This window comes from Lathyrus oleraceus, chromosome 5, assembly GCF_024323335.1.
Source record: "Lathyrus oleraceus cultivar Zhongwan6 chromosome 5, CAAS_Psat_ZW6_1.0, whole genome shotgun sequence".
In the NCBI taxonomy this organism is placed as follows: domain Eukaryota; kingdom Viridiplantae; phylum Streptophyta; class Magnoliopsida; order Fabales; family Fabaceae; genus Lathyrus; species Lathyrus oleraceus.
In genome coordinates this window covers 548,906,128-548,917,547 of record NC_066583.1, presented here as the reverse complement: position 1 = coordinate 548,917,547, position 11,420 = coordinate 548,906,128, and the positions used below count along the sequence as shown (strand labels likewise).

General features: G+C 31.7%; 1 protein-coding gene across 3 annotated transcripts; it reads left to right on the top strand.

Moving 5' to 3' along the window:
* The first annotated feature begins 1,520 nt into the window (after positions 1-1,520).
* LOC127086282 (uncharacterized) lies at positions 1,521-5,105 on the top strand. Of its 3 annotated transcripts, none has more exons than XM_051027016.1 (5): positions 1,521-2,015; positions 2,121-2,339; positions 3,818-3,843; positions 3,930-4,209; positions 4,886-5,105. In XM_051027016.1, exons 1-4 carry the CDS (start codon positions 1,635-1,637, stop codon positions 4,168-4,170), a joined length of 867 nt encoding a protein of 288 aa, XP_050882973.1. In that variant the 5' UTR covers positions 1,521-1,634; the 3' UTR covers positions 4,171-4,209; positions 4,886-5,105. The 3 variants fall into 3 exon arrangements, with proteins under 3 accessions (XP_050882973.1, XP_050882974.1, XP_050882972.1); XM_051027017.1 differs by having other exon boundaries at positions 4,778-5,105; XM_051027015.1 differs by lacking the exon at positions 4,886-5,105 and having other exon boundaries at positions 3,930-4,663.
* The last annotated feature ends 6,315 nt before the right edge of the window (positions 5,106-11,420 follow it).

Below are 11,420 nucleotides of genomic sequence, written 5' to 3'. Positions count from 1 at the left end.
AGAAAGAACATTGTGATGAAGTTTACAAGTCTCTTGTTCCTTGCCTTAGCGGATCTGCTCCGGAGACAAAATGGACGTGCTTCTCTAAAATGGGTCACCTAATAGCATGTGTGTATGATCGAGTGTGTGTTTATCTAACACGATACGTTTTTTCGAAAACCTTTTTTCCACTGCGTACCGCCCCACCACAAAATCCAAATGATTGTATTATGTGTATTTGGTGACTCTCAAAATCAAGTCATTTTGTTCATGTTTACTGAAAATCGGGATGCATTATACCACTTACATCACCGGAGTGAACGACTCATTCAACAACAAAAGCAGAGACTTGGCCGAATCATTTTTTGGAAAGGATGCTAGAGTTTGAGAAATTAAGCAACATTGAAAGAGAATCAAGTGCGCAAAAGTTCAAGGGGGTACCACCCATAGATTTAGCCGGTGACATATGTTTCGATTCGTTTTAATTTCTTGTTTAGCCGGACAAATAAGTGTATGTAATTGTGTCTCAATATAAATGAAGTGTAATATATTCAACATTTGTTCATATTATGTCTTAATGCATTCTTGATCATCCCCATAACAACATTTATTCTTTTGTAAAGAAAAAAGTTTTGTTTTAGAGGTTCTGTAATGAAAGTGATTCAGGAGAAGTTCCAAAGATACATATCCGGAACAAGATAGTAGGGTGCAGAAACTAGAGATATATCTTTGGAATCAGCTTGCTAGTTATTGAGTGGTCCATATTGATCTATGACTTCTATACATTAAGGTGCTCTTATGTTATATTTCACACAAACTGAAAAATGTCTCAAATATCACAGATAAACATTGATTGATATGTCGCAAATGTCTCCTTCTCCAGTTCTACACTAGGGTGCACGTTTAAACTCATCGATTTCACCTCTCTCGAAGATTTCAAAAACGATATCCATTATCTCTTACCTTACGGAGACAATCGAAAGATTATGAAGCTCGAGTACTGTTAACCGTCGATTGACAACAAAGAGAAGATTAAGTTCAACAAATTTGAGCTCAAGATGCAAACAGATTTAAGGGTTGTATGGAATACGTATTTCTGTATCGAAATAAAAGTTCCGCTCGAGTTGGAAGCGACGATTTCAAGACCGGTCGAAGATATTCTGAAGATGTTGAAGCGTTCACCTGGATATTAAAGTGTAATGTCACATTTTATGTTGAACTCGTCTATGTAATCCTAATTTTATTTTATGAATCTTAATTTTAATTTGAAAAATCACATGTCTTTGGATGTGGTACTGATGTGTCTCTCTTACAAAAATGTAACTACGAAAAACTTTCAAAGATGCATCTCCGAAATAAACTAAACTAAATAATAGGGTATAACTCAAAATGATATGTAGTGAATGTATGTTGGAATGCATCGGGAAGAAGTGTATCTCCGTAAATGAAAAATATTTTTGAATTTTTGCATGATGCTTTAAAAAAAAGCATAGGGTATATTAAGAAATATATATATATAAGATGATATCAATGAATGGATGGATATGTGGGTGTTTGGTTTTCCCACCAAAAGCCAAAGAGAATTAACTCCACAAGATATTTAGATAACAGAACACTTGTTATTCTTCCATAGATAACACACAACACAAGCACCAATGTTGCAGTTTCAGTGCCACCACCACCTCCACTTCTCAAACAACCTTCCTTTCCCACTATCACTAACTCACCACCATAACCATAACCATAAACCTTCTCTTCTCCCTTTTCTCCACAAAAAACCCACTTCCTTTTCAATTTCAGCCATTCCTCCTTCAACTTCATCCGCATTAACATTTCTCGCAGATATCATTACAACAATCACAACTGACGGTGCAGATGGACCCATCGAAATCCCATCCCTCTCCTCTCCTTCTCTTCTCTCCACCACCGACGACCCCTCTTTCATCCAAATTGCTTCCAGTATTCTCCTCACCGGTGCCATCTCCTTCCTCCTCTTCCGCTCCTTCCGCCGCAGGGCCAAACGTCTCAAACAAACGGTTTGAAGTTTCAACCCTCTTCTCTTTTTTCTTTCCAATCTTACATTTTTCTGTATTCATTGAAATGAGTTTTTTTTTTTGTTGTTGTTGTTGTTGTGATTTTAGCAATTCAGGTCTTCAGGAGAGAAATCAGTAAAGGAAGAAGCACTAGAGACCTTGAAAGCAATGGGGACTGCTTCAATACAGACTACTAAGGGTCCACCTTCACCTGTTCAAGCATTTCTAGGGGCAATATCAGCCGGGGTTATTTCTCTTATTTTGTATAAGTTTACCACCATCATCGAGGCGGGTCTCAGCCGGCAACCCCTTTCAGAGGATTTCTCTGTATGTTCTTTTATCTGTATTTGTTCTTTTTGTTGCAAACATGTTTCTTGGAATCAGATGAACTTGTTTTTTCTGATTAATTAATTGAATCAAAAAAATATAGGACAATTAGCGAGCTATACCTTTGTTGAGACTCCGAAGAGTTACTGCAAAACAATGAAAACTCTAAACATTTCAATTTTGATTAATGAAATAGTAGCTTCAGCAACATGTATTCAAGGAACATGCAGTTGCTTTGATTGTTGTTGTGTTGTGTCCTTTAGGAAATATGTCTTCAATTATGTGGCTTTTTTATCCCTTTACCAATCAATAACAGACCAAGCGCATTGCTTCGATACATTTGATCAAAATGTTTTGAACTGCCAGGGTTTCACCCTCTAGTAGTCTCATTGTTGCTTGGTGTACTGACATAATCTAAAGTTTGCAACATTGTTTAATCGCATAGCTATTTAATGTTGAACTGTATTAATTCATTGTTATCCCGTGTCTTTCATTCCTGAGCACTCTGAGTGTTGAGTACTATTGAGAATCCGTATATAATCAATTAGTCATAAGTGTATATTATAACATTACCTATTGTGTATATCTCTTTTGCATATAAATATACAGCATGTATGATGATATTCGACAAACAGAAATACAATCACAACAAGCACTAAACTGCCAATCATGTGAATCTTTAAATGTTTTGATTGTCATAACTCATAACTCATAACTATACAAGTAAGCAGAAAGGGTAAGATATTAAACGGGAACCAATATTTAAGATGTAGATACTATTCTTTTATTTAAATGCATTCTTGACTGTGTAGAAAATTCAATTTTCAATGCTTATTATAGCTGGAATACCCCCAACAGAGAACCCGTAAATATACAAATTTACTGTTGCAATTTTTGTTTCGAGTAAAAAATTGTGCCTGTTGTTATGATCATCACAAGGTGTTATATGTCTTTGTACGAATGTATATGCATTGAACGAACTTCTGCATTTAAGATAACAATATTTGCTGCTATAGCCTATATTTGTGGTCAATCGTTTGTATTAAGTACAACAATACCAGTTTTGTGTTGCTCTGACAGTTATGTTCTGATTTTGATTCCTATACAAGTAAGCAAAAAAGTGTAAGATATCAAATGGGAAAAATAGTTAGGCATAAATATAGTTCCAGTCCCTCTATTTTGCCTCATTCTACTTTTTATTCTCCCCATTTCTAAATCTTCAGTTTTGGTCCCTCTCCACCTTTGCATTTCAGGCTGAATTTTGATAATGTGGCTACTGAGATGCTTATACATGAGTTGATAAATTTGTTTTTGTTTCACAATTCACATCAACAGGACTAATATAAATACAAAAGCAATCTGTTCAATTACTAGAAGAAAATAACTACACAACAGTTATTTATGTTCTTCATGCATTGATACTCATTTGTTTTTCTTGCTTGCACCATAATCTAACAGTATAATGGTATGCTTTTCAGGCTCGCCAGATAACTATCACAGTAAGGTAGTTTCGATCTCTTATCTATCTGGGACGTTACCGTTATTTTAACTTTGGAAACACCTGACAACCATATGACAAATTTTTCACAGGACGATAATAAACGGCTTGACCTACCTTGCAACATTTATTTTCGGCCTGAATTCCGTTGGTCTATTCCTTTATTCTGGCCAGCTTGCCCTCAATTCCTTTACGGGAGACGCAGCTGAAAAGGAAACTGAAAACAAAAGCCCTGATCAGTCTAGTTTATCGAATGTATCCGTTGAGACTCGCACGAACGACATTGAATTGAGCAGCACGAATGAAGAGCAAAGTTCCAACGACGCGTCGTAGTTATCACTGGAAGTATAATGAAGATGAAGTTCATGATAGGTTAGCAAATCTTGTCCAGTTTTAGAATTCATATAGAGCCTCTTTGGATAAACTTCACAAGAAGCACTTCTGAAAAAATAATTATTCAATAATCTCATATCGACCGAGTTTTTTTTACAACGAACGGCTTCTCTTAAATTGAAGTTAGCTTCTGCATTACAATATTTTCATATGCACCCTCATTTCACTTTTCTTTGAACATCTATACAATGTTGTCAATCACGGACAACAGAAAATAGTGGTTTGTTAAAATTTCGCTATGCTATAGCATCTATAAACGCTATAGTCTAATAGTAAAATGGCGGAAGCGGTTTATAATTTGGGACAAAGGGAGTTGAGTTGTTATATTTGCAGGATCATAAATGTATGTTAACTTGAATGGTCATGTAAACTAAAAGCTTCTTGATACTTGATATTGAACAAGTGTTTAATGCAGTCACTAGTGTTAGTTGAATCTTGTAGATTCTGAAAGGTTTATAGCAGCTTTACTCTTTTGTTTTCTCCTTCTGCATCCACATGTACATGGCCCTCACCAAATTCTTATTTTATTATCATTGCTTTGATGCAGAGAGAGAGAGTAATAATGTGTTTACCCTTCTACTGTCAATTGCCAGGTTTTGTATTTTACTTTGCATGTTGTACTACTTTAACTGTTCCTTGCAATACAATTTTGCAGAATAATAACTTCCCACACGGATGGAGATCATTCCATGTCTCACTTTAAGGCTTGTTTGTATTTTACTGTGCTGTCATTATCAAATCAATAACCCCAACAATGTGGATTTTTGTCTCAGTGCAATGACCTCTTAGACCTCATTGTATGAGCATCTCACCCTTCAGCAAAAACACAGATCTATTTGGCCCCTAGGAATTAAAAAGTACCATTTCAATCCTCATTTTTGTAGAGATTAAGCGTTAGTTGGTCTTGTGGTGATTGACGTTGAATTTGATAGGGAGGACTGCACTTCGATCCTCCGTGACTGCGATTGGAAGGGGACTGAGATCATATGATGACAGAACTAACCTCGGTAAAAAAAACATGTGTTTACACAATCTTTTAAATTAAAAAAAAACATAATAAACAATAAAACTCTATTTCAAAATATATAATATAAAATCTTTTTTTTGTGGATAGGCTTTTGTGTGGCTTGGCTAGTACTGATTGATGATTGATTATGCAATCCATGTGCCAAATGTCAATTTTGTGGGTGCAGAATGCCTTTCCCTTATTCCCCACCACACTCCATTCCATTTTTAATCTTCATCATAAAGTTTGGAGCAAAAGCACTTTTATGCTACCAACTTAACTCGTCTTTTTCTCTACTCGTCCTTCCTGAATTAGTCCTACCTTTTTTCTCATCATGTAATATAAGCAAATATCATCATCCAACTGCTTAATCAAAAAACAATTTATTTTACTTAGATGGCTCACAGCTACTTACTCACAAAATTGAATCTCAATCTACTTCAGACAACTTTTTCACGCAGTCACAATCTCACAATAATAGTAGTAGTTTGATTATGATCGTATGATTAGAAAAAACACATTCTTTTTTTATTTTTATTTTTATAATTATAAAAATACTGAGTTTGAGTTTAAATCAAACGGTTTGATCTTAATCGGACAGTGACATTTGCTTGACGGTGTGAAAGTAGGATTTAGCAAGAACAGCAAATTTTAATGCCACAAAATCGCTATTTTAAATATTCTTCAAATCATAAAGATTTTATATAGACGACTTCATCATATGCATATGCATATGCATATGCATGTTATAAATAGAGCCTGTCTCAAAATTTGGAGACCTTGTTCTTATATTGAAAATGAATCATTTATAAAATTTAAATACAATGATTTTCTATTTAAATTATAACATTAAAAATATTTATTTTTGTAAATAAAATAAAAGAGTTATATTTTAATCAATAAGATTAAAATGCAATTTCAAGATAATATTTATAGTCTTTTTTTTTTACACTTTTAGAGCAACCTCACCAACTAAGCAAAGATTGTTTTTTCTTTCCTAAATTCAAATCTGAATCATCAAATAATTTCCGTTTCATGTCCAGATTTCAAGAGGTAAAATTCAAATGCGTCACAAACAGGTTTGATCTAGATTAAGACTCGCGCGATGTTCGGTTGTAAATTAGTTTATTTATTTTTATTGAATTTTAAATATATTAAAAAATTATTTTTAAAATATGATTATTAAATTTATATTACAGTAATTTGTTGTGAATTATAATTAAGAGAATGATATGAATTAATAATCACATATAAAAATATACAATTTATTTGAAAGGAAAATACATGCTTGTAAATTAAGAATGACATTCGTTGTATTCTCAGTGTTAAATAAAATTAAAAGTTTATTTGCAAATATTATCAAATAAAACTTTATTAGCTTTATAAAATTTATATTTATTTTTGTCAAACTTTAGTGATCTAATGAATAAAGGGTTGAAAATGCTAGTTGATATATTAATTTAATTGTTTTTTAAATAATTAATTTATTTTTATTAATGAGATTATAAAATTTATCTGATTTTGTTGTTGAAATAGTTCAAATATAAGTGTTCTTTTTTAGACATTATTCTCAATATTTTTATTATAACCTCTAAGGTTACATGTATATTTTATAGTTGAAATATAGAAGAATATATATAGTTAGAATAGTGATTTTTTTTCATAGATCATTTTTGTTAAAAAAAGATTTTTCTTTGCCTTTTTAAAGGTTCAAACCCGTGACCTCCTCCAGTAGAGATTAAATATTGAAATTGTCTATTTGAAAAGTGAAAATAAATTTTGGAGGTGCCACGCAGGACTATAAAATGATGCGGTACGAATGAAATAGAATTCTTAACATGTGTCGCCATATAATCCGAAGCTTCAGATTTAATATATTATATACAGTGGCGGAACTGAGGGGGGCGTGGGAAGGTCATGGTCACCCCTCAACTTTTTATTTTTTTTAATTCATATATATTAAATTACTAAAACATCCTTATTTTAAATTAAAATTAATTTTTATTTTTTATTTTTCATTCAAAGTTAGGTTAAAATACAGATAAGGTAAAAAACTCATGCATTTCCTTTCTTTCTCATATGGGTTTGCTACCGGCACCGGAATCGGAACAGATTAAAGTGATCGGCATCTAACAGGTAAAAAGCTTTATTCATTCTTCTTTTATAAAAAGTAACAAATTAAAGTGATTGCTTGATTTGTGTTTTTGAGATTTTTAGGGTTCTTCTTTCTTGATGTGTTAAAATAATCTATATGAGTTTTATTAAGCCAATTCATAATACAGTAATTTACAAATATAGTTATACACTGTAATAAGGTTTATTTAATCATTGTTGTTGCTAATTTCTAATAGTGAAGTTACCGATATTTGAAAACAGATTAAAGTTGATTAATTAAGTTTATTAATTTTTTTCTCTTTTAATTTTTATGTTCTCTAAATTGATTTTTGGATCTGATATGATATTATAGGAAGAGTAAAAATGAATAATAGGAAAATTGATTCTTTTTTCAAAAGGAAAGCATGTGAAATTGAAAGAGAAGAGAGATATGAAGAAATTATAATCCCGACATCTGAATCTGAAACAGTTCTTGAGAATCCAACAATTGAAGAGCATCTTGGTTTTGAAAATTCTTTGGAACGCGATCCTGGAAAGCGTCCTCCGATTTGGCAATATCCACCAAATCAAGTGGGTGCAATACGAAGGGCTTATCTAAAATGGGTTCCATATCAAATTCATTTAGAAAACTATCCTTTGTCCGGTAACGAGGATCATCCGAGAAGGTTTCAACATACTTGGTTTAGCATATTTCATCATGGTTAGAATATTTACCATCTGAAGATGCCGCATATTGCTTACCATGTTACCTTTTTAGCAAAAAATTAAGTGGACGTCCCGGATCACTTGTCTTTATTTCTATGGGTTTTAGAAATTGGAAGAAAGTTAGGATTGGAAAACATTGTTCCTTTCTTAAATACATAGGGAAGGATCCTTGCTCACCACACAACAATGCAATGAAAGCTTGTCAAGACTTGTTGAATCAAGATGGTCATATTAGAAATGTTATTCAAGTGCAAAGTTCAAGTCAAAGAATGAATAATCGGTTACGACTCAAGACTTCAATTGGCATTGTTCGTTGGTTAACACTACAAGCTTGTGCTTTTAGGGGTCACGACGAAAGTAGCAAATCAAGAAATCAAGGTAACTTTCTTGAGTTATTGAAACTTTTAGCATCCTAATATGATGAAATTGCAAAAGTTGGGTTGGAAAATGCTCCACAAAATTGCAAGTATACTTCACATCAAATTCAAAAAGAGCTATTGTAAATTCTTTCTAGTAGGATGAAAAAGAGTATTCGTGAGGAAATTGGTGATTCCAAATTTTGTATCGTTGTTGATGAAGCTCGTGATGAGTCAAAAAAGGAACAAATGGCTCTTGTATTAAGATTTGTTGATAAAGTTAGTTTAATACAAGAGAGATTTTTTGACGTGACACATGTTAAAGACACCACATCTTTAACTCTTAAGGAAGCAATATGTGATATACTTTCTCGACATAACCTTGACGTTTCTAACATTCGTGGCCAATGGTATGATGGTGCTAGCAATATGAGAGGAGAATGAAATGGTTTACAAGCCCTCTTTATGAAGGATTGTCATTATGCATACTATGTTCATTGTTTTGCTCATCGATTGCAACTTGCATTAGTTACATCATCAAGAGAAGTCAAACCTATTCATAAATTTTTTGAGAAGTTGACCTTTGTTGTGAATGTTGTTTGTTCTTCTACAAAGCGTCATGATGAGTTACAAGCTGCCCAATTAGAAGAAATTGCTTATTTGTTAGAGATTGATGAGATTGTAACTACTAAAGGTGCAAATCAAGTTGGTACATTGAAACGAGCTGGAGATACTCGTTGGGGATCACATTACGATTCAATTTCTAGCTTGATAAACATGTATGAAGCAACTTGTTTAGTTTTAAAAAAAATTGCAAAAGATAGAGGGAGTTATGCTACACGTGAGGATGCAGATAGTTGTTACAATTACTTGAAAGCATTTGATTTTATATTTACTTTGCACTTAATGAAAGAAATCATGGGAATAACAGATATGCTTTGTCAAGCCTTACAAAAAAAAATCAAGATGTAGTTAATGCTATGAACTTGGTTCGTTCAACAAAACATCTTATTCAAGGTTTGAGAGAAAATGGTTGGGATATATTGTTTACGAAAGTGGTATCTTTTTGTGAAAAGCATGGTATTGAGATTCCTGATCTTAATGATGTTCATTCAACAACAAGATTTGGACGCTCCCGTCTTGAAGAGAATCAAGTCATAATTCAACATTACTTTAAAGTTGAAATCTTTTTCACTACCATTGACAAACAGTTACAAGAGTTGAATAGCAGATTCAGTGAGCAGACAATGGATTTGTTAACTCTTTCTTATTCTTTATCTCCTAAGGATGGATATAAAGCTTTTAGCATTGATACTATTTGTTCTTTAGTTGAAAAATATTATCCTATGGATTTTAGTGATTAAGAGAAGAATAATTTGCAATTTCAACTCCAACATTTTCTATTTGTTGCTCGTCAAGCATCAAACTTGAATAATTTATCAACTATTCAAGAACTATGTTCATGTTTGGTTGCATCTGGACAGGCTGAAACTTACTTCTTGATTGATAGACTACTTCGTCTTATCATGACTCTTCCCGTTTCAACGGCCACAACTGAGAGGTCTTTTTCAGCAATGAAAATTATTAAGACTAAGTTGAGAAACAAGATGGATGATGGGTTTCTTGGAGATAGCATGACAGTATATATTGAAAGGGAGATTAGTGCAAGCATTAGTTCGGAGTCAATTATTGACGATTTCAAGTCACTCGGAACGCGTAAAGCATTACTATAAGGTAGTTTTAAGTCATGTAACTTAAATTTTTAGTAATTAACTTTGTATTTATTTTAACTTTAATGTTTTATTTAAAATACTATTTACATTTTATTTATAATCTTTATTTTACGTTAGCGATCATCCCAAATTTTTTTATCTGGCTCCGCCACTGATTATATAGATTATAAAAATTTATCTGATTATTTTAAATAACTGTTTTAATTTTATTAATGAGATTATAAAATTTTATCTGATTTTGTCGTTGATATCAATTCAAATATGAGTGTTCTTTTTTAGACATTATTCTCAATATTTTTATTATAATCTCTAAGGTTATATGTATATTTTAAAGTTGAGATATAGGAGAATATATATAGTTAGAATAGTGATTTTTTTCATAGATCATTTTCGTTAAAAATGATAATTTTCTTTGTCTTTTACAAGGTTCGAACCATGACCTTCAATAGAGATTAAATATTGTATTTGTCTATTTGAAAAGTGAAAATAAGATTTTAGAGTTATCACATAGGATTATAAGATGATGTGGCACGAATGAAATAGAATTCTTAACATGTATGGTCATATAATCTGAAGTTTCATATTTAATATATTATATAGATTATATTTGAAGATCTCCACAACCTAGTATTTAGTAATTCAGTTTTTAAAATCATTTTTATTATTTATAATTTAATTTAATTTTAAAAATAAATAAATATTTTTATTAAAAAATTAATTTTATTAATATATGGTGGTGGAGATACTCAAATACAATTCAACTGTTTCGCAATTTATAATTAAGAAAAACTCAAATCCAATCCGAATTCTGATAAAATGATTTCTCTCCATCAAATTCAATACAAATCTGATAGATATCCGTGAATAAGTTATCAACCAAATTTTTATATTATTTCATCTATATAAAATATCATTCTGAATTGATATCAATATGGTAGTCTATAAGTAACAATTTTAAATTTGAAAAAGAAAATTGGACAGAATAATTTTTATTAACCTTAATACTACACACAATTCTCTTCCGGTCATTGATCATTATGTTCCAATGTCTATTTAAAATGAATACAACAAGACTTGAAAGAAAATTCGTCCAATTATTTTAACTTATGAGAAGCAAATAAAAAATTAAAACTACTTGGATATTGTTGGTCCTGATCAAATCTCTGTTTAAGAGATACAACCGTTTGATCAATAAGGTAGAGAAAATAATTGATCCTAAAAAATTATTCTTGACATAATTCTTCTCATTAAATTTTATTTTTCTTTAAATATATA